This window comes from Melanotaenia boesemani, chromosome 17, assembly GCF_017639745.1.
Source record: "Melanotaenia boesemani isolate fMelBoe1 chromosome 17, fMelBoe1.pri, whole genome shotgun sequence".
Classification (NCBI taxonomy): Eukaryota; Metazoa; Chordata; class Actinopteri; order Atheriniformes; family Melanotaeniidae; genus Melanotaenia; species Melanotaenia boesemani.
In genome coordinates this window covers 10296753-10319950 of record NC_055698.1, presented here as the reverse complement: position 1 = coordinate 10319950, position 23198 = coordinate 10296753, and the positions used below count along the sequence as shown (strand labels likewise).

Genomic DNA, 23198 nt, shown 5'->3' with positions numbered 1-23198 from the left:
GTTTTGAGTCCTCTAGTTTTACGCCAAATCTCAAGCAGGTCATTAAATTCCCTTGTGAATCTTTTTTGTTAATATTCTAAGTCCATCTACTCCTTGCCCTTCTTCTTATATTTTAATTTGAGGAAAAAATGAACTGTCACTGGTCCGTCCACCTTCTGGATGTCACATGTATTTTCTATTCCACACCGTGTTTGCTAATGCATGCTAGCTGTCTGGACCTCCTTCAAGACATTGTGTTTGGGAAATTGCAAGTCATGGATGGAAGTGCAGTAGCCCACAGACAGGGCTGCAGCAGATTTTTTTTGGTTTGGCTCAGATGATTTAGCAACGATTTAATTTAAGTCCTGACAGTCTTTGTGTGTGTGTGTGTGTGTGTATAATGAGGAAATTTCCCTACACTGACCATGCCTGACATCTGTAATTAACTTTGCAAATAGAGCAGGTCTACAGGGCTTCAGGGTCAGGGGGCCGTGACACTCCACTCAGTCAGCTATAGTTTGTGATTTGGATTGATAAGACGGGTTGTGTTTTCACATATAAACCTTTGGCAAGTGCAGCTCTAAATCTCATTTACGAATAAACAGGAACTTATTAAATAATCCCCGCACTGCCAGGTCTACGGCTAAAGCAGAACTGGCACAAATGATGTTGTTAGCCTGCAGGGGATGAGAACATTTCTCTCGATTTGACAGCACTGATCACATGCCAGTCCTGGCAACTGCAGGATGGACAGCACAGAGAGAGGAAGAGCTTAAAAGAATGATTTTCCAAACATAATCACCCACAAATTCTAATTATAACAATTTCATCTGCTTATATCAGTTTTGAAAATGCCTATTTTATTTATTTATTTATTTATTTATTTTTTATCTATTGTTTATCTTAGAACTGAAAGGGACCACTGAGTCAGAGCTGGTGATTGCTCCATGACAAGTTGCACCCCCATTACTATAGATCAGTTATGTACCCAGGGTTGTTATATTCTAATGGAAAACCTTTCGCACCAGGGGCCAAATAATAAGCGTCATCAGTTACATAGAGCTTTGCAAAGAACTTTTACTTCTTTTCTTTTTTTTTTTTTAAACCCTGTCCTGTCCAGCATCCTAACATACAGAACGGCAGTCTGTGTGCCATATTTTGCCGGACAGATTTGCTCTACCAAGGCAGACATGTTGTATAAATGGCTGACCTTGATGTTTGGAATATTTTTTATTATTTTTATTATAATCTTATTTTCTTTAGTCTTGATATGTTGGTGCCCAATCTGACGGGGAGACAGAGGAAGAGTTAAAAAGAGAAAAGGACAGAACTGAAATGTAGGCTGCCTAAGTCACATCAGTATTCACAAAAACAATATTAACTACCACAGTACTACATGATACATAAAGAAATTAGGATAATGATGAAATCAAACATACCTGTAGAGAAACGTACCAACACACAAACATCAGCAACATCTAGTTGGAAGCGGATGGAGAGACGAGCATGTTCGTGAGCATGCACGTGTGAACGTGAACGTGCATGTGTGACCATGCAACAAGGATGAAACCTGTGCTTGCAAGAGGGCTGTGACCATGCCGCACCCCGAAAGCATCCGGGGGAGATGGGGGAGAACCTTTACTAACTCACTACCCTCAGAGTGTTGTAACAAGACAGCTGTTCTGTCATAATTTAGCAAAACACGTCTTCCAACTAGATGACTGAAATGAAAAAAAAAAAAAAAAATAAAGCTCCTTAAGCTGAGTCTCTATACAGCACTGCACCAAGCCATATTACGTGAAACAGTTATATACACTTACCAGCTACTTTATTGTGTACAGCTTGTAGATGATTTAAGCTTGGTGCACTATCCTGCTGAAAGTAGCCATCAAAAGATGGAACACTGTGGTCATAAAGGGACGGACATGGTCAGCAACAACACTTAGGTAGGCTGTGGTATTAGGATGATGCTCAGTTGGTACTAAAAGGCCAAGTGTGCCAAGAAAATGTGCACACCACCAACATTAGCCTGAACTGTTGATACAAAACAGGCCAATGCTTTCATGTTGTTTACATCAAATTCTGACCTTTTCATCTAAATGTGGCAGCTGAAATCAAGACTCATTAGACCATGCAATGCTCTTTCAATCTTCAGTGTCGAGTTTTGGTGATCCTGCTTGAAGTGTAGTGTCAGTTTTCTGCTCTCAGATAAAAGTTTTGGCACCCGGTGTGGAGCTCTGCTGTTACTCATCTGCTTCAGGGTTTGACATGTAAAATGAAATAAAATGTGTATTAATCCCAGAGGGAAACTGCAATGCTGTAGTAGGGTTTTTGGGTGAGTGTATCAAACAATGCTTTTTAGGTTAAAGATAAATATCTAAGCACTTGAGTGTTGTCATCAGCACCTGGTGACTTTCATGGTTGTATGTAAGACCACAAATACCTCTCAAAGTCACATAAAAAAAACATTTGGATTTATTTGCACTGTTATTTGAGTATGAAGTATTAAATTGTTTGATAACTGAAAATATCTGAGTACAGATTGTTGTATTACTACAACTATGTTAGCACATGCTGTTCAGTTAAAAGAAAACATGTAATCTGATTCACTGAGTATTATTTTTTATTAACTATTACTCGGTTTATAAGTAACTATGACCATTAATAACAGTCGAGATCTGAATGTTTTTTGTAAAAAAAAAAAAAAAAAAAAAAAAAAAAAACAGATTAATGTAGTGCACAATCTCTACCAGTAGGCGGCGATAAAATCACAGATGAAGCCAATAACGTTTAACCTGGAAGAAGACGAGACAGCACGCGGAAATTGTGTCACTGCAGTACAAACGTGCTAACGGCAGAGGTGAGTATAAAATTACGAAATTAAAATGTAGTTTCATGAAATTATCAAATAAGTTAATAATATAGTATTTGTTTTGGCAAACAAAGACGAGTCGTGGGTTTAACTCCAAAATGGCTCTAACCGGACTGTTAACGCTACATGTCTGTCTGATTGACTGTTTACTTAAAACTACATATAGTTTTGTGAAATGGACTGGGATGTGTTAATAAATGGCTTTTGCTTTAACATTCATGGGAAATGTTGTAGTTTTTGACGCAGTGTCATATTATTTGAGCCCAGTTTGTAGCCATTTGTCTTGAATCGTGCCCAGTTAATCAACGATATATTGAACTTCACTACAAAGTTATAACATTTAACGCTTGTTAGTTATGTAAAGGGCAAATATGACACTGCCGAAGCTAAATTAAATTGTTGTCCTAATATCTGAGATTAGCTCTTTAATTCGGCTAACATTAAATGTGCAATTAACGTTTAAACACGACATTTGGACTTTCAGTAATTATAAAACCTACCAAAAAGCGAGGAGTAGCTAACGCTAACTTGAGGCTGTCATTTCAAGGTTGTCTTGTGGATCTTATGCAAACACTCCAGCCTTTCCTTGGTTCCTTGTTTTAACCTAAGCTAACTGTTGTTTGTACCATTTGTTTGGTCTTCGGTAAAAATTAAGACTACGTAGAAAGGACAGACAGCGCTTCTAATTTTACCAATTAGGGACTTGCTTTGCTCTTGATAATGCCATATGATTACAGAAATGATTGTCTAGGCTCAGTCTTTTTTACACACTTGGAAACTTTTCACTAACACTCATCTCGTACATTACTTGATTTTTAATTGGAGAGAAAGCAACTTCTATTTATTTGGGTCATAGTAAATATTTTAAAGCTTAACATAGCAGACAATGTGATTTTAAACTTGAATCAGTATTTTAATTGTGGTTAAATAATAACAATAATAATAGTAATAATAATAACAATAATAATAAAAATAATAATAATAATAATGCTTGTAATAGTGTTTTTTTTTTTTTTTTTTTTTTTTTTTTTACTTTAACCATCAGGATCAGTTTTTATCCACAAGAGGGAGCCAGTAGATTAGCTATTTTACCATGATTAAAGAAATAATAGCTGGTGATGTTTGGTTAAAGTAATTGTTATGGATTGTGCAACAATTTACCATTTGATGTGAAGTAAAATCAGTTTATTCTGCATTGTTTTCTTTGTTATTCCCACCTTGTGTGGCCCCAGGAAGCCAAAGTGGTGTGCAGTCATGTGGCCTGTAATGTGGACTGCGTTGCGGACCTATGCGCCTTACGTCACCTTCCCTGTGGCTTTTGTGGTAGGAGCAGTGGGCTATCACTTGGAGTGGTTTATCAGGGGTACCCCCAAACCTCGAGAGGAAGAAAAGAGTATTTTAGAACTGAGGGAGGAAAGAAAGCTGCAAGAACAGGAGGGCAAGGACAGCACCCAGGTGCTCAGCCTGAAAGAAAAACTGGAGTTCACACCTAAAGCAGCTCTGAACAGAAACAGACCTGAAAAGAGCTAACTCGTGTCGGTGGAACAGACTTGTGTTAGCAGCTTCTCACCAGGAGGATGGTGCTCTGGGAACAAGGGGGTGAACTGGAGGGTAAAATCACTCATTCTTTGCACCATAACTACACTTCCTCACTTGTGGTTACCTGAGAGCATGAACCTACCGGGATGAACTTTGGACACTTTTTAAGCTCTAGAACATGATTTAAAAAACTATTTGTTTCAGTTCAAGTGAAACTTATGTATGATGTATGGAATTATCTGTTAATGCAGTCAATGGTGCACTTGATAATGCATTGATATGTAATTACACTGTATTTATTTTATCTTTGGATGTTTAAGTAGTGACTAGGTTTCATTTCAATTGATTGTCTGCAAAAAAATTAAAGTTTCTGGGGTTGAAAGCATAAAGGAAACTTTCTGACTTTGGTATTAAGTCATTCAAAAGTCATTTGTTATTTCACATAAAGGATTTCTGAAGTTACAAACCTGCCACAGAGTTTATGATTTAATCTTTTCTGTATGTGAAGGAATAACTTCTGATTGTGAACATGCCGGCATGGAAGAAAGACAGCTATTTGTCGTTCTTTATATCTCGTGTTAACTTTGATGGTAAATGACAAAATACGCCAGCAGAGTGTGAGGTTTCTCAGGAGGTGATAAGCTGCTTAGGCATATTGTCTGGAACGTCCTCATTATACTTTCATTTTAGAAAGTCTGTATGGTAAACAAACACTGAAATGTTTAGTTATGTGTGTTTTAGAAATAAGTGCTTAATAAAGTAAAATTATATTGTGCCAAAAGCGTGTACTTGACTAAAGTGTGAGTGTTGGCATCATTAAGTGCATATTTATACAAACTTGAAAACTCTGAAAAATCAACCCTGTGACTTTGGCTCTGAAAATATCTCATGCAGTGAGCTGGCAATGCTCAGAGTGGATTTCAGTGTCACACGGTTCACAGTAGAATTTTGCAGCCTCTTTATCCAAATTTAAATTATGCTTCATTACTGGACCTCCGAAGTGGTAAGTTGACACTCTTGTTCCCAAATTTTGCTTGGCTTTGGTTAATATCGCCAGCTACAGATACAGTGTATACTTAACTAAAGAGGCGAGCTAATGCTCAACTATAACATCTGTTTTGTATTCTTACTAGGCAATTAGGGTTACTTATATTTATGTTTTTTTTTTTTTTTTGTCCATTGGAGGCTGAAAATTTAGATTTTACGTTCGTCTTTTAATGTGGCACCATATCGAAGTGCAAAAATAAGCTGGAAACAATAAAGTTTAAAACAAAACCCAGCAGAGGACTGATGATAAAGGTCAGGGTTTATGAGGTCAGTATGTAACATGATTTTTGACCAGCTGGGTGAAACGAACAACACAGGTTTGTTCAACACATGATCAGTGAATCTGTTTATAAAAAGCAAGTTTAGTTGTATAGCACATTTCACTTACAAGACAATTTAAAGGGCTTTATGTAAAACATTAAAACCAAGATGCAAAAGAATCATTAACAAGTACATTAAAAACAAGAATTAAACTAAAGAGAATTAAGGAAATTGAAGAAACAAGCAAAAATTACAGCTACAAAATGAGGAATTATTAATTGTTTAGATACTCCCAGCAAACAGAAAAGCTTTTAACCTTATTTTAAAATCAGACCTGCAGTTTTCTGGCTGAAAGCTGCTTCTCCATGCTAAGCTCTGACGATAGGAACAGAAAGTAGATTTTGAGCCACAGTTTGGCATTGCTTATTTGTGGGTCTTCTGTACAAAGATCCACGAAGAACTGCAAATTAACAGTGGTATTTGGAGGCTATCTGAAGACTGAAGTTATATGATCCACTTTCTTGGTCTTAGTGAGGACATAAAATAATTGGTAACCCTACAAAAGACAAAGGTGGAGTTGGTCAGAAAAGATTTGTAAATACATGGTGGAAAAAAAGAAGCTGTAGTTCAGGAAAAACACAATACAACAAAATGGTAGAACAAAACTTAGAGATTAAATTTAGTTTCTCATTTATTCAGATTCCTCCGCCATCCTGCTGCCATTTATTACGAAACAATTTGAGAAAATAACATCAAAGTGGAAGGAAGGACATCATGACTCACCTCTTTCAGTTACAAGAAGGTGGATTATTGTTGTATTATTACCAACTCATTCACCTTTGGCTTTGTTTGGTGATGTTACATCTTATTAAAGAAAAGAATCCACAAAAAAAGCTTGCAACATAAATCCTAACATTACCTAAATAAAAATAAAAATCAACAATTTTCAGTAAACACTATGTGGACTTATTAAAGGAAGAAAAGACTTTTCTAATGACATTAATTTATAAATAATGTCCTCAAAGGATCTATGTATTGTGACATCACAGGTTAAATCCCACATTTTCAATCAGCAGTGTCTTTTATTATCTTTTATCCATGTTAATTATTTTTGTGAGATTTGGAAAAATGAATGGGAATTCATTCCCAGTTGAAACAGAGAAATACACATAGAAAACAAACTTGTGGCTTTTCCTTGTAATAAAACCGAAAGGTTGGCAGCATTTCCATTGTGCCAGGATTAGTTCTGCTACGTTACCCTGCAAGCTAGTCAAATGGGAAAGATTACGACGTCCGGATTTACATTGGCACCGGAGTGGTAAATACTGTGCTATCTGCAGCCATCTTGAGCCTTTTACTCCCCTCTAAAGTTTGCTATCAGTGAAATGACCGGCTCCACTACAACAACCTCGGTTGTGCATGTTAAAAGAAGCAATTACTTCAAGCTGGTGAAAGTTTCCGTTTAAAAACAGAGAGGACGGGGAAGTGGCGGTGAGGCTGCAGTGAAATTATGCTAAGAGTTAACAAACAGCGTGGTGTGTTTAGGAGTGCTAAAGCTGTGTGTGTGTGTGTGTGTGTGTGTGTATCCTCCTAGGAACAATCAGAGGACAGGTTGGCCTTCTAAAAATGGCCCAGCTCTCAGACCTGGACAGTACTGTGGGAACTGAGCACTGAGGCTCCTGGGAAATGAGGGGGATGTAGGGAGGCGCTCCATTGTTTTAGCTGGATGATGGGGATAATGGGTGAGGGTGATGCTGGCTGTTCTTTTCTTTTTTTCAAGGAGGTCCAGTCCAACATCCTGAGAGAACAGGCTGGAGACAGTGTTCTCTCTGCTGCATGAACAATAGAGCTGTCTGCTTGCTGGAAGGGCACCACATCCACTTATTAAACAACCACACACACACAGACACAAATGTTTGTATTGGCTATCTTTATGAGGCATTAATTGACATAATACATTCTCCTTTCTCTAACCTGGCCCAATCTAAATGTCCTCATTTTCCCAAATAATAATAATCTATAACTCAACTGGTTTTTTCAAGGAAGATTGTTGTGTAAGCACAGACACGCACACACACAAAACAGGAATGCAGGTATCAATGTACATTATGTAAAATGACAAAAATCGGAAAATAAATTAATGAAGAGTTTTATATTTGAGTGTGAAATCATATAAAGAAACATTTTCTGGGTGAAAAGCATCTTGAGTTAATCAAATACAATGTTTGTTCATTAAATCCCCAGTGGACAATGCTACTCTTGACAAGCTTTTATACTTTAATCATCTTAGAAAGCTGCAAACATGTTGGGTGAATCACAAAAACAGGAGATAAGCACACACACACACACACACACAGTGAACTCATTATCATGTTCAAGAAAGCATTTGGAGATGATTTCAGCATTTGTGACCTTTGTACTGAGGGGCCCAAATTGTGTCAAGTAAATATCTCCCACACATCACACCACCACCAGCAGCCTGAGTCGTAGATACAAGGCAGGGTGGATGCATGCTTTCATGTTGTTTACATCAAATTCTGACTCTACCCTCTGAGTGTTGCAGCTAAAATCAAGACTCATAACACCGAAACATGTGGCTGCAAACTGAGCAGTGAGTTGTCAAAAACTCTAAAAGCAGCATCAACGAGCCGCGGGCATTGCCTTACATCGTCACATGCAACGCAATGGAGGAGCTTTAACAACCCTAAAGCTAGAGAGGGGATCTTTACATGTAAATGAACATATGTGATGTTCTGGGGCTCAGCAGAGAAGTTCACATCATAGTGATCAAGGTTATCAGCAGGAGGTGAATCTTTTTTTTTCATATCTTTCGCTGTTACTTTACATGTAATATGTGGTTCAACAAGCCCCTGCTGATGTAAAGGGGAGCAACCATTGCCATGGAGACAGAGAACAGATTGACAACACCAGCAAGCACAGATTTTTACTGTAAAAGCTCTTCCTACTTGAGGAGAATGGACTAAGGGGTTGGCAGTAGTAAAATATTTGGTAGTATAAACATATTTATTCTACCCAAATAAGATCTTTTTATGGACATTCTTTGTATTTTTGTAAATATTTGTAAACATGTGCTGTTAACTGATTTCTACTACAATGCATGCAATGATTTTTACTTATATAACCTACTGGCATGTTTACTGTGAAGCTTTTGCTCATATGTTGATCACTATGCATTGTCCAAAATAAATAAATAAATAAACTGTGTCGAGCCACAAAGACAAAGCTGATCACCATCATATTTCTCTTGGTTGATTAAGATCAAGCTTAGTTCATATCTCAGGCAGGTAGAATGGAAAGTACTGGTCACCATAGTAAGTGAAAAATAACTAGTAATAGGTCAATGAGCAAAAGAGGGATGGTTTAAAAAGAAGCAAGTTCAACAGACTGGCTGACAGTGTCCACCATATTAGTCATATTAGCAGGTAACTTGTCAGTGCATTGGCTGACTTGCAGATACTATATTTGGTGGAATAAAATGACTTTTGTGTTCATCATCATCAGAGTAGATATTCAAGAAAATAAATTGAAAAAGTTAAATTTAGGATTATTCATTATCTTGACAGCTTAGTCCATTATGAGTTACGGGTGAGCTGGAGCCTATCCCAGCATTTTAACAGGTGAGAGGCAGGGTACACCCTGGACAGGTCACCAGTCTGTCGCAGGGCCAACGTAGATATGGACAAACAACCATTCACACTCACACTCACTCCTAGGATTAACCTTCGACAGGGGGAGGAAGCCGGAGAGAACCCACACAGAAAGGCCACTGCCCCCCAGGTTCGAACCTCCCCCCAGCTGAAGCGCAAACCGGCGACCTTCTTGCTATGAGGCTGCGGTGCGACCCACTAGAAAAACTATATACTGATTTTCCTTGTTTAGTTTTAACTCTCAAGATGGAAAGCAAACTTGACCTCAGATGATCTTAGACATCTGTGTGGCTGACATGGTGTCAGCAGATCATTAATACATTTTGTCCCAGAGCCTTGTACACCAGCAGAAACATCTGATAACCAGAGAAATAACTTCCCCCATTTTTCGTCTTTGTGACTCGAGCAGCATTCTGGATTAAATGATGTTAGGGATGCCTAATGAAAGCAAATACATAAATACATTTCTCCAAACACATCTGACTCTGATTTTGAAAAACAGTAAAATAATAATAAAAATATGGCATCCTTGTAAATGAAAACAAAAATATCAAAGTTATGTGCTATGGATCCAAAACCCATAGACACATGTCAGCATTACAACACGGTCTTGCACTACTGTGATTCTCCAGGGTTGAAACTTGCTTGTCTGTGTATCCAAAGAAGGCAGCAATAAGATGAAGTCAGCAACCAGTTGATATTTGATGCACATTTTTAACTTATATACAAGTGAAGCATAAAAGTAGATGTGAGTGCACTCAAGTATAAAACATTGTTGTGTCAGTGTCAGCCAGCAGGAGAGTTAGGAAGGAGGCAGTTGCATTTGGGCATGATACAACTTAATCATAGCTTACCTAATCTGGAAGTGCCCTAATACACTAAACACACCCTTAGCATTAGTCACTACAAGCATCTCATTCACATTAACTGAGTCATCTGAAGCACTGAACTGTCAATGATTATCAGATGGAACTTTAAAACGTTAAAACCTTAAAAGGTTGTGACTTCCTATTTATCATAAGTGATGTACATGACCAAAAGATTTAGCAGGACCACCATGTAAGCTAATGCAGCCCCTTTCTTGTTAATATACATATAAATGTCTGGCATACTGGTCCTCTTTATTGACACTAACCACACAGCTGGCACCTTGCCGCCCCATCGGGCTCCCTTTGATGGGGTGGTCATGGCATTAGGTCAAGAGTAAGTGAAAAACAATGCAACAATGCCCACCACACCACCATTGTCACAGTGAACAATCCCTATCAACCAGTCTCTAGGGAGAAACAATACTGGAACAGGAAACTGATACAGAGCCACTTCCTGCCCACGATTTAAATTTAGGAACTGCTCGCACTCCTTTTTTTGTGTTGTTTTGTTAAGAGAAAAGTACTCAAATGAAAGACATGGGGCATGAATATGACATTGTTATGGATACAGGCAGAGTCGCGTGTGGGTATTTATTGAATGGATGTCAAAAAAAACAAAGGGGGTTGGCACATGTTTGCCTTTTACCCAAATAAGCACACTCCGACATAAACACTGAACCACAAAAAAACATTCCTTGCTTTCCATGGATCAGAACATGATTTCTAACTTCCAAATAGCAAAATATTACATAAGTTTTGTGACCACATCCACCCTGTAGCTGCTATTTTAAGGCCCTCTGTTCTCTTGTTGATCTGTGTGGCTGTGAAGTCTGAGCGTTGCAGGGTCATGCTGGTCATTCATGACTCCTTAAATTGAACTGAGTCAGTGCATGAGTGAGTTGTCTCCCTCTTTAGGATGCTTCCTCTTGACGTGCATTGGCTTTTGGCATGAGAATGTTGGCCAGGCCTGACAGATGGTGCAGATGGACCCTTTATAGTTTGTTCAGTGATTGGTGCTGGGCATAGCACTGAGAATATCCCAAAAGGAGAGTGTTTAATGACATTTCAAGCTGCTTTACAATTTAAATGTCTGTTATTTGTGCTGGGTATTCACCAGTATTGGATTCACCAAACTGAAAGACTGCTTCTCTTTGTTTATGATCAACAGCATGTGGCTCACCAGCAGAGAGGAAATAAACCTGCAGTGACTTCAACAATGTCAGGAAATACAGTCACAGTCATGTCTGATCCAAGGCATTCCCAGTATAACTGCTGAGGATAACGACAGATACAGATAGAATGCTTCCTGACAACTGACTCCCTTTCACTTTATTTTCACAGCAATGCACAACAAACTAAATCCAGTTGAAGACACTGTGTCTGATAGGTTGCACTGATCATGGGAAACAGTGTAGACTAAAATAATAGGTAGTCATCAGTTTTTTTTTGGTTTCTCTGTACTGTTCATACAGAAGAACCAAAAAAATACTTTCATTTTCACTGCTAATGGTTTTGAAATGACTCAAAACAGCTTGCAAGGCCACAAATGACCTCCTTTCACTATCGTTATTAACCTGTAAGTTTAGGTTTTCTCACAGGAGGTGAGAGTTTAGTCTGCAGGAAGAATGGAACAGGGCGTTAGCTTCTCTGAATGGATCGGCTTTTAGTACAAAAGATGCAAAAGACAGCTCAGTTGTTTTGCTGCTGGCTTCAGCTGGCAGCAGTGGGCCGATACTGGTCGCCCTGTGCAATCTGTTCCGTGACCCTGCTGGCCTTTTGTGAAAACACAGGCATGAGAAATCACATGGACTCGTTCACGCACATGTAGACTGAGATAACAAGACTGCAAATGAATGCCAGCAAAGTTCTCATAAGAAGGCATTGAAGTGGGCAGCTGTTTGGATTGTTTTCTCAACAGTACCTGCCAATTTATCCTTGACACGGACCTGCAATAAAAACACATTCCACTCTCCTGACTGATATATGGCCTTCCCACTATTATCAAATTATTAAATATTTTGGTTAACCACAGGAAAACAAATTATAATACCAGATTTTTCTTTTAAATTTTTTGGTTTTCAGCTGCTTGTGACAGTTCTTTGACCTCACACACAGTTCAAATGGTTTGTGCTAGGAGAACTCACATCACTTACATTTCCCATTATCCCTTTTTCCCACTATAGATTACTGCTTATCGTCATGGAGACAGTTCTGTAAATTACCAGGGATGAATACAGCATTGCTGAGCGCTGCAGCTTTGTCTTTAAAAAGACATACGGCTTTATGCGTGCAGAGCATGGGCACGGACCCTTGGTGAAGGTCTACAGTTCTGGATTTTTTCAGAAAAAAAAAAAAAAAAAGCATGAACAGCCAGTTCTGTTCAGTAGATATTAAACAGAAGCTGAATTGCTGCTTCAGCTTCTATGAAGTTATACTAGCTCATGAGTGATGCCCTCCTTCAGTGCATAGCCAGAAGCAAAGATTTGAAAACAGATATTAAATCAAAGTTATATCCCTCCAGGAGGCTACACTCATGATACCATGTAGTGCTCATCTGCACCTCCGTATGAATCTCTTTTTATTATTTATTCTGTTATCTTGAATGATTCTGTTCCTTTGTACTGTGGCAGTGGTTGGATAGAAAGAAGCAATACTGTATTCAGAGATTCTTTGCTTCAAACAGAACTCTCATACTTGTATTTAGAAATTAACAGTGTCAAAACCATCCTGTTTTGTTCTTAGGTGATTCATTTAAAGGGAATAGAGTCCTAAGCCCCATCTGATTTCTTTATATATTGAATGGAATGTGGGAAATAGGTCCAGTTATTTATTATTTAAGGGAAACAATACAAACATGTTACTAATTTTGGCTAAAACACTTGAAAAATCACTATGATCAAGCAAAGATATTATTTTATGCCTGTCAAACTCTGTTATCTTTGGGAATTTTTATAGATGCAACCTAAGAAGTGGGAACAAATTGGGTCTTTCTGACAGGCTGATAGTAACAAAATGCTAAAATACGTCATTAAGATATGTTCTTTGCTAAGTTATCGATTATGTGGACACAAAACCGGTTCATAAATTGAGTTTGATGCATTTTCAAGTGTTTAGTGGCCTTACAACCCTCCCAAAAAGAAACATGTTCATCTGAAAAAAGTCAGTTACAGGACGAGTCGAAAAAAAAAGAAAATAGCAGCCAATGTCCAAAGAAAACCTTTGAGAGACCTTCAGAGTGTCTGGTTGAACTACTGCTCTGAACCACAAGAAAGTCTCTGAGGAAATGGCCCAAGATTTGCATTTACAGTAAATAAATGGCATAATCAGAATTATTTTTCTTAATCAGAGGTCTGATCATGTGGTAATTATTTTATGAGCTGGCAAAGTAATTGTTAATACATAAATTTTATTTTCCTTAAAATAATAAATATAGACAAGCTTTTTCTTCACAATAGTTTAAAAAAATACAGTTAAACACAGTTTTCACATAACCATCAATTTCCTCTCTCTCTCTCTCACTGAATGAGTACATTTCTGTACCGTTTTCAGCCCACTCATTGTGCAGCCACTGAGTTCTTGTTATCACTCATTAAACTGTTTCAAACTGAATGTTGGTCTTTGCATTATTCAGTGGTCCCCGTTCCTTCGCTATTCATAGCTGAAATACTATGGTCACTGGCAATGACAAGTCACACTCAGTCCCACAGTCACTAAGCTTCATCTTTCCCCAGTCCATATCCCCAACTCGAGTGACCAGAACTCACTGGGTGAAAGGGGAACAGTATATTGTGTGTGTGCATGCATGCATGCCTGCTTCCACGCAGCAGCAATTATCCTCCCGGGAGTTGAGCTGGATCCAGAGACCAGTACATTCCATGAGGACAGGGAGCAGAGGGTTGCAAACAACTTAAGGGGTTACAGTGCAAATCTCAGAGGAATATGCTTAGATCTGCATACACTCACATAAACACTCACACAGTAGCGTCTACCCCCCCCCCCTTACAGTTATCCTTTTTTTTCCCCAAGTCACATTTAGCTCAAAGCCATTAAATGTAGCAGGAAGGCATCTTATGACTTAAGAATTTATCTTGTTGTGCAGGCTCATTTTCTTTTGCCTTTAGGGGATTGTTCTCAAAATGTTTAGTTTTGAATAGATCCATTTATCTGGCAAATCTCTGCGTGTTTGCCTCTGAGGCATTAAGTTCACAGCAGAGGAGCCTCTTTTTCTTCTTCTATTGTCTCCTCCCATTTCAGCTCTGAGTGTGCACTCCTGTTAGTCAAGTATCATGTGCAGGATAGTATTTATTAAAAATAAATGACTGTGGAGCCAAACAAAGCCTTTCAAAGAACAAACAGTATATTGCATCATACATAATGTTTTAGTTTTGTGGGTGCCTTTGGATTTTTCCCGTTGTGATATGAATGTTTTTTATGATGAGATCTCGGGGAATTTGTCTTCCTCATAGCCCCCAAGCAATTCACATAACTGGGGAGCAGGTCACCCCCAGTCTCTGCAGGCTCCCAGTTCACCTCTATTGCTGTATCATTCTGAGTCTCGCAGGGGTTGGTATGTAATTCAGCCTCACCCTGCATGGGCAAGGTAATATGGCTCCCTGCACTGTAAGCATGTGACACCTCCGTTTGGAGCTCCGGAGTCTCTTGCCGGGCCAGTACCTGCTCAAACCGAGGTAGGTAATGTTGAGCACGGGAGCGTTTCTCCAGCTGTTGGGAAATTGCGAGCATGATGAGATGGATGAGTTCAATAAGGTTGAGGAGTAGGGAGATGGCAGCAATCGCCTGAGTGTAGATGGTGAAAATGGTTTTCTCTGTGGGGCGAGAGACAAAGCAGTCCACCGTATGAGGACATGGGGATATTGTGCACTCGTACTTTGCTTTAATAAAGAAGCCATTGTAAAGGAACCAAAGTCCAACAATAAATCCACCCTCCAGGAGGACTTTTAACAGGATGCTGAATGTATATGCAACCAGCAGGCAGCCTTTCAGTTTAGGAACGTCAGGAGACGCCTTGTTGGGTTTTCTGTCTATTCCACCCCTTTTTTCTTTCGCCTTCTCCTCTGCATTGTCTTTAGTTGCATGGTTGTACTTTTCTAATACAGTTTCACCTCCCTTGATCCCACCACCATCCTCCTCATTTTTATTGCCCTTCCGCTCCCTTATAGCCACGTATCCGAAGTAGAAGATGGTCGGCGTGGAGACGAAGATGACTTGGAGGACAAAGTAGCGGAAGTGGGATATGGGGAAGGCTCTGTCGTAGCACACAGCGGTGCAGCCAGGTTGCTTGGTGTTGCAGACAAAGCCGGCTTGTTCGTCATCCCACGCAGATTCTGCAGCAGTTCCCAGGACCAGCATGCGAAACAGGAAGAGTACGGTTAGCCAGATACGGCCAATTGCTGTTGAGTACTCTTGGCCCTCCTCCAACAGGTGCTCCAGGAAGGACCAATCAGCTCTGGACATCCTCTGCTCCTGAGAGGGACAATTGATAGATATAAGACACATACACACAAAGAGAACTTTAACACACATAAATAAAAATAAATAACATATGGATAGAATATCTAAACAGTACATTGATTTACTGAGATAGATCACATCCTTTTTATCCTTATAATGTCTGAAAACTCAAACCAAAGAAGCCTCCATCTTTGTAAGCTGGAAGACATTTGGAGCTACCAACAGACTGCCTAGACCAGCCTGCCAAACGAGTTTTCATTGACAATGTATCTAATCTGACAGGTAACTAACAGGCCTGTTGTCACTGTGAATGAGATCCAGAGTTCCATTGTGGAGATTGAAGACCTTCTTGGGACACAAATTAAGTCATCATGGTAGAATGTCCATACATATCCTTTTTTTATCAATAAAAGGCATGTGAACAACCACTGATAACTTTCCAAAATGCATAAGAATGAGGTAAATCTTTCAGTATGGTGAAATAGATGTAAAATAAATCTATCTTTAAAAAATTAAAAGGTATATATTCAGAGGAAACCACATCACACCCTTAATACCATCCTTCCTGTCAAACACAGTGATGGCAGCATCATTATGTGGGGATGTTTTTCTGCTGCAGTTTTGGAAGAAAGCTGCTGGGGCCAAAGTCAACAATGACCAAGCATACATCTAAATGTGTTTCATTGTGATATTGTCACGTTCAGGATGAAAAGCCTGGACTGTAAACTGAGAGGAAAAAAGTGAGAAAACGACTCACTTTGTTGTCAACTTTAAGCTGTGTATAGAGAAATTTTACACACACTACAAAGCTACATATCAAAGTTAAGGAAACGGAGCCAAAAAAGTATAACATGTCCCGTATAAATTAACAAAACACAGTACGAGTAGACAGATTTATGAAAAATACCATAAAACGAATCACTTTTAAAATTACCCTAAAACATCCAAATATGTGACAAACTTTCTACAAAAGTTGTCATGTGCCCTAAAGTTAGCACAACTGTATTTATTTTTCTTTATAGTTTTTATTTCTCCAAAATGTTCTGCAAGCTAATTTGAAAGACACATACATATATTAAAACTCAACAAGTATGTTTAGTTTCCAGTGAAAATTTCCCAAGAGCTTTCAAATGTATGCAGCTAACACATAAGTGTTTATTTTCTATATGCAACAAATGAGCTAAGTTTCTCCAACCTTTACAGTATAATGGGGTCTTTTATGCTGAGGAACATGTGTATCTGGCTGCAGCCCTCTATTAGTTCTTCCATGAGCTCACAGTGTTGTTAGGGTGGGCTCTAACTCCTCATCATCAAGAGAAAAGGCCCCCGAACACCAAAGTGGACTAAAACAAAAACATATGGTACTGAAGTTAGCTTTTTAATATGAACAGAAATAGAGCAGCTTTAACTGTTCTCAGCAGTGTCCAAGAGAGGCCACTCTCACTTTTACACAACAGGCAACCCATTTATACACTGAATGATTCAGTTGCAGATTATACAATGTGATTGATTTTATTAAATAATTTTGTTTAATTTTAAAAAGGTTGGGGGCGGTGTCATATGTCATGATAACATATGACACAGCAGCTTGTGGGGAAGCTCAACACACATTTGCGTAAACATCCTGTGTGTGGGAGTTTGTGTATTGCTGTGACACTTGTATATTTGTTTGTCTTATCAATGTTGTTCTGTTATTTCTTCCCTTCTCAGATAAAAACTCCCTCTTCAGTCATAAAAAATATAAACTCTTCTAACAGGATGTGACCAGACAAAGGGCTGCAAGGAGAATAATGACAAGTGGATCAGACTTCCTATGATAATAATGGAACAACTGAACAGATCCTTTTGGTTTTCCCTGGGACTGCTATTGTTTCTACAAAACATACCACAAAGTCTTCAAAGACTAGAGCCAGGTTATTAAAGAATGGAGAAAGAAAAATATGTTCTGTTACTGTAACCTATTGATGATGCATAAACGTAGGCCTAATAGATTTCTTAATAATTTAAATAACAACAACAAGCAAATCATAGCTAATAAAACCAAAGATTAATCAAATTGATTAAAAAGACTAAAATAAATAAAGTAGTACAATGCCTCTTTCACCACTACTAAGAAGTCCCATTACAGATGATGTTGTTACCCCAATTTGATCATCCCCCTCCAGGACAAACCTTTATCTCTCGTGAAGCGGGTTTTTATCTCCTTCCAGTCTCCCTGGCCTCAGCACTCCGTGTACCCCTTTAATGTCAGTCCGCTCCTTCCAGTGGTGGATCGCACCGCAGCTCAGCTGCTTCGCCTTCTTTCAAAAAAGATCCCATGTAATCGGAAAATGTAGGGAGAACTTTCCCATGCCTGCTTCTCGGGCCGTCCCTCAGGAACCTCGTCCAGGAAACGTAATGAGTGAACTCAGAGCGGTTCTGGGTAACTGCGCGCGGACGTCAGGGTTCTTAACTTTGTTTAAAGGCTGACGGTTTGCATTAATTACTCGGAAATATGGCTCTGCCTTCGGTTATTTAACAATTGGAGGTGACTTAGGAAGCAGAGCAGGCACGATGTAAGAAACAAATGCCCAATTATGTTGTTTTGAAGCAGGATAAATACTTTAATTGAAGATAAACAAAATTTAACGTGTTTAATCAGTTTTAGCGGTTACAGCCATTGTGCACTTTTAAATGAAACATAACAGCCACGTTTATCCAGACCCTTATTCCTAACGTAGGATTTTAAAAGTTTTATTGTTGTCTGACGCTTTGAAGAGAACAAATGTGTGTCTTCATTGTCCATAGCTGTAAAACTTTAGAGATAGTTTTTACTATTCTATCTGAATGTCCCTGCAGGCTCCTGTAATTTTCCATTGTGCCACATAATGGCGCCAATCACCCTTTTTTTTTTTTTACCCCAGCAAGCACATGATTTATGTAAACCCTCTCCACTTGCTGAAATGTTTCTGTATACCTAGAGTTTTTCCATTTGATTTCTTTATTTAATTAGAATTAAACCAACAGTTTTACTTTTCAGTTTGGTATGTTTGTTTTTCCTGATGCTGTGGACAACAAAAATCTGTCAACGTTTGGGGCTTTTTTTTAAACATGGGGAAGAAAAATCAGATTTTTGAGTGTTACTATTTGGTTTAAGTCATAGTAGGTTTTGGCTGAGGTTTAGGCATTCAGTTGTGATGGTTAAGATGAGAAAGTTCCCAGGTTTATTTTGGTTTCAATAAAAACCACAGGTGTATGTTTCATTTTTTGTCTTCTTTAAAAATAAACACATTAAACTATCCAGATTTTTATTGATGGCATTTAGTAAGATTAGTAACAGTAATGAACAGAAATAAATAGATAAATAAATAAACTTAAAACAAAATTAGAATGACCCTTTGGGGATTAATAAAGTATTATCATTTTGTTTAATTTCTTTTTTTTTATTAGAGTCCCTCATACTCCCCATAAGGGAGTTAAATAGTTTTCAACCTCACATCTGTCTTTAATTACCCCTTCTTCATTTGGGATTAAAAAAGTACCACTTTTAAACAACAGTGTGTAAAAAAAACACACCCTCTTTTAACTTTTACTTAGGAAGAATCAGCAAATCATTATAGTAAAACCATATAGTCCTTACTAAGTCATACAACTAGATTATTATAACCACAAATAACAACAATACATTACATATTACACTGTCATTATTTAAGGGGAAATACATTTAACAACAAAATAAGCCAAAATATAGCAGCAGTATGACAAATCTAAGCTCAAGTTTATTATTTTGTAGCTTGTAAAATAACATTTAGCAACAGTAACTTGAAGTAATGTGCATTGAGTCCTGCATAGTCTGATTACATGGTGATGCCAGATTGTATTTTATAGCTCTGTTTGCCTTTTAATGCTGTTACATTGTCTGAGCTACATGAAGATGACAGTAAATTGTAAATGGATTTTCGAAATCAAAATGTCTTGAGTCTGTCTACACCTTTCTCAACACTTGGATTAGATTAAACTTCAGGAAGGTCTATTTTTGTTGGGTCTTCTCATCAGTCAAAGCTCACACGGCTGGCTGGTAGTGGACTGGCTTTGTTTGCAGATGTGTGCATGCAGTCACCCCGAATAAACCAAAAATGTTGATATAATACAGATCTTCTGCCTCTCAGTGGAAGTTCTAGGTAATAATACTAAACCCCGGGGAAGCAAACTAACAGAAAAACAAGATGCTTTGAAAGCAAACCCTTCTTGCTTGGACTATGCAAACAAACTGTTTACATAAAAGATCACTGGTAGATCGTGCTCATCTTAGGTCACTGGTAAAACAAACTATGGCTGCACACTTTTAGAACCATTTAATGCAAAGACCCTCTCATGTCAACAAAAATATGATGCTATGTTTCATTCTTAATGAGCAGCTCGTTCAAATAGATTTACTCCATGATAACACATATTTAAAGGCAGTCCGTTTGTACATGTGTCATTGTGTGCAACAATCCAGTGACATATGGCCAGGCCAGTCATCATCCTCTAAACTCGGTAGAAGAGTCATGTCCTCACAGCTATTCCTAATCATCACTGTATCATTATTATGTGTCAATATGCAAAATAAAAGAAGCCTGGGTCGGTGTACCCGGCTGTTGCACAGAGCAAACCTTTATCAAGCCTTGTAAATTGACAGTGAATCATTCTGACAGATCAGCTTCTTGCTATTTTCTTTGCTCATTACATCTGTAGATGAATGACTCAGAGGGAAGTGAGGATGGCCGACAGAGAGTAATGGAACTGCTTCTATGCAGGAGATGTGTCACGCCTTCCTGTGTTCTGGTGGTGGGGAGATTAGGGGAGTGCCCCCCTCCCTCTCTGAATTGCCAGCTTCAGTTTCAATCAATTCCTCTCTGTTTGACACGTCTGATCATTCACTGTTGTATTTCATGACTGACTTAGTCCTGAGTACATCAGTGAACTCAATGATGCAAATATAAATATTGAGTGGCAACAGTAATTCAAAGATGAGCTAGAATGTTAAATTGCGAGATTGTTGAGATTTTTTTCAGTAGTCAACTGGAAAAACACACAAGGAAACAAAACAAACAAAAAAACCTGTATTAAAATGACTGGATCCATTTACTTGACATTATTGGTTGCCTTAGAAAAAAACAGCCTTGACGGCTTACAAATCATTCCTGTGTTGTGCTTTTTTTTTACATGAATAAATAATAACAGGAGTGGTAAATCACCCTTGCTTTGCTAAATGATTACGTGCAAGCATTTCCCGTTGAAAAGAGGCTGCAGGCTGTGCACATTCTGTCTGTATTATCTGACATGAAATACTTCTATGAAGTTGAAAAAATAAATTAATTCAGTTTTTAATCTCTGCATATTTCTTCATTTAATTGTGTAATTTGTAAAGTTCTTACTACATTTTGTTTTTGTTTTTTTTTCTAGATTTTTTTTTGCTGTATGCTAATAAGGTTTTTCAAATCTAAATTCCTTTAAACCACTGGTCACTGTAGGAAATTTGAAGGGTGACGAATCTTACAACTTTACATTTAGGTTAGAAATATCCACGTCATTACCATACAGCAAATAAACAGATAGATAAATAAATCTGGAAATGAAAAAGAATAGCAAGATATGGTCGTCACCTTAGAACACATGATACCTAAGACATCAGCTGAATTTACACTGTACAGTACTGAACAGAGTAAAATAAGATATAATTAAACTTTTTAACAGAATAAATCCATTTCATGTTTTGGATTGATAAAAGATTTCGTAAACCCTTCATCTTCTGTTAACAATAATGGCATTTATTGATGATGATGATGACGTATTTCCCGTCAACATCTATTTGTTTTATGTAACTCTCTGTATGTATTCTCTTGTCTCTTATTTTTGATCATACACAACACTTTGGGTTTCCTTATGTATGAAATGTGCTTATAATAAATCTGCCTTGCCTCGCCTTAGTTACTGAGCTTCTAGCAGATCTTTAACATGTTTATTCTCAACAGTTTGTTGTTCAAATTTCGCTTCTAAGGTTCACCTCAGTCAGGCTTCATACTTGGGAAGAACTTCATTTGAAATAACTTGCTTTTATATATTAAACAAATTTCTTTCAGTATCAATAATTTATTTGGTTGCAAATTCTTTAAACACTCAACTGGAGTTTTCAGCTCTTCCTTACAAACTGTCTCTGAGAATGTATCATTGTCACATGTCATATCAAACAATATTTAACTGTAAGGAAGGCGTCAAATAAACATGTTGCTTCTACATCTGGGTTCGGCATTAAAAGATATAGTGGTGACAGTCTATATCGTGTGGGTGTGTTTTCAGGGGACAGTGTTGGAAATGTCTCTCACTCCAACAGTTTGTCATTATAATGCTACCCTTCCAGCAAAAAAAAAATAAATAAATAAATAAATAAAAGGGGGGGGGGGGTTCTTATCAGCACTGTTTGGTAAGAAAAGACGTCAAAGCCAAATGAGCGATGGGCTCTGGGCTCCACTGCTTTGCATGTTGTTTGATGAAATATGCATGGATCTGACAGAGTTGTAGATCTTCTGCAAGTCTGGAAGGCTGATAGGAAAGGGGTGATTGGGTGTCACACGATATAAACAGGAATTGTAAGATTAGCACAGTGCCAACAGGAAACAGATAACCCTAAACTATATCCTGTATCTCACTTCTTTCCTGTTCATTTGGTTTGATAATGACTATAAAAACTACTGGAGTCTTCCTTCTCAATCCACTTGTAAATTAAGTACCTGAAGAATGTTTTCTACATCCATATGTGCTCTTCATGTGTCTCCCGACCTTATTAAGCCTTTGGACCACTCCCTGACAGAAACTATTGATCAGCCGTCTTGGAGCAAGGCCACAGAAGTACACAAGCAACTGATGACAGCTTTATTAGAAAAGGAGGATAAGGTGGATCAGCAAGTTTCCCCACATCAAAAGGCCCAAAGGAGATGAACCTTATATTGAGCTCATCATGTTTGGTTGGGGATCAGTTTAGTGGCTGGACTGTAGAAGGTAATCAATGTGTTTTTTCCAGTGGGGATAATGAACTCTGACCACAGGTAAGCTATCAAAGAGAGAAGACCTTCTGTTGGGTATTAAAATTCTAGCAGGTAACATTTGGGGAAATGCAATGTAATGTTGATAACTTGGTTTCCGTTACTGAAAGAATTACTGTAAAGTAAGAACAGCTTTGTTTTCGTTACTTAGAAAATCTGCCATGATATTTAACATTTTTACTGGGGGCTGTAATCAGTTGGAAACAAAATCATAAATATAATGTATGAAATGCACATGAATATCATGCACATGAAAAAATAAAAAACACATTTTCATTGACTTACAGAGTAATTGTACTTTTTAGCATCCCTGCAGATTTAAACCCAATACATAAATCCAACTCTTGATGATGGGAAACACAGATTCTCTCCACCATGATGCATGGATGTTTATTTTTATTTATATCTTTTTTATTTGTTAATGCAC

General features: G+C 38.1%; 2 protein-coding genes across 3 annotated transcripts; one reads left to right on the top strand and one right to left on the bottom strand.

The window, feature by feature from the left end:
• The first annotated feature begins 2722 nt into the window (after positions 1 to 2722).
• smim12 (small integral membrane protein 12) lies at positions 2723 to 5165 on the top strand. The gene is made up of 2 exons (XM_041967372.1): positions 2723 to 2839; positions 4084 to 5165. Exon 2 carries the CDS (start codon positions 4106 to 4108, stop codon positions 4379 to 4381), a length of 276 nt encoding a protein of 91 aa, XP_041823306.1. The 5' UTR covers positions 2723 to 2839; positions 4084 to 4105; the 3' UTR covers positions 4382 to 5165.
• Positions 5166 to 13427: 8262 nt separating this feature from the next.
• On the bottom strand, positions 13428 to 18269 carry gja4 (gap junction protein alpha 4). Of its 2 annotated transcripts, XM_041967394.1 has the most exons (3): positions 17880 to 18269; positions 16903 to 17050; positions 13428 to 15719 (listed from the first exon to the last, which is right to left on the bottom strand). In XM_041967394.1, exon 3 carries the CDS (start codon positions 15708 to 15710, stop codon positions 14601 to 14603), a length of 1110 nt encoding a protein of 369 aa, XP_041823328.1. In that variant the 5' UTR covers positions 15711 to 15719; positions 16903 to 17050; positions 17880 to 18269; the 3' UTR covers positions 13428 to 14600. The 2 variants fall into 2 exon arrangements, with proteins under 2 accessions (XP_041823328.1, XP_041823327.1); XM_041967393.1 differs by lacking the exon at positions 16903 to 17050 and having other exon boundaries at positions 13429 to 15719.
• Positions 18270 to 23198: the final 4929 nt, after the last annotated feature.

Coding starts and splice junctions, on each gene's coding strand:
- smim12 (XM_041967372.1), top strand. CDS start 4,106: ATGTGGCCTGTAATGTGGACTGCGTTGCGGACCTATGCGCCTTACGTC.
- gja4 (XM_041967394.1), bottom strand. CDS start 15,710: ATGTCCAGAGCTGATTGGTCCTTCCTGGAGCACCTGTTGGAGGAGGGC.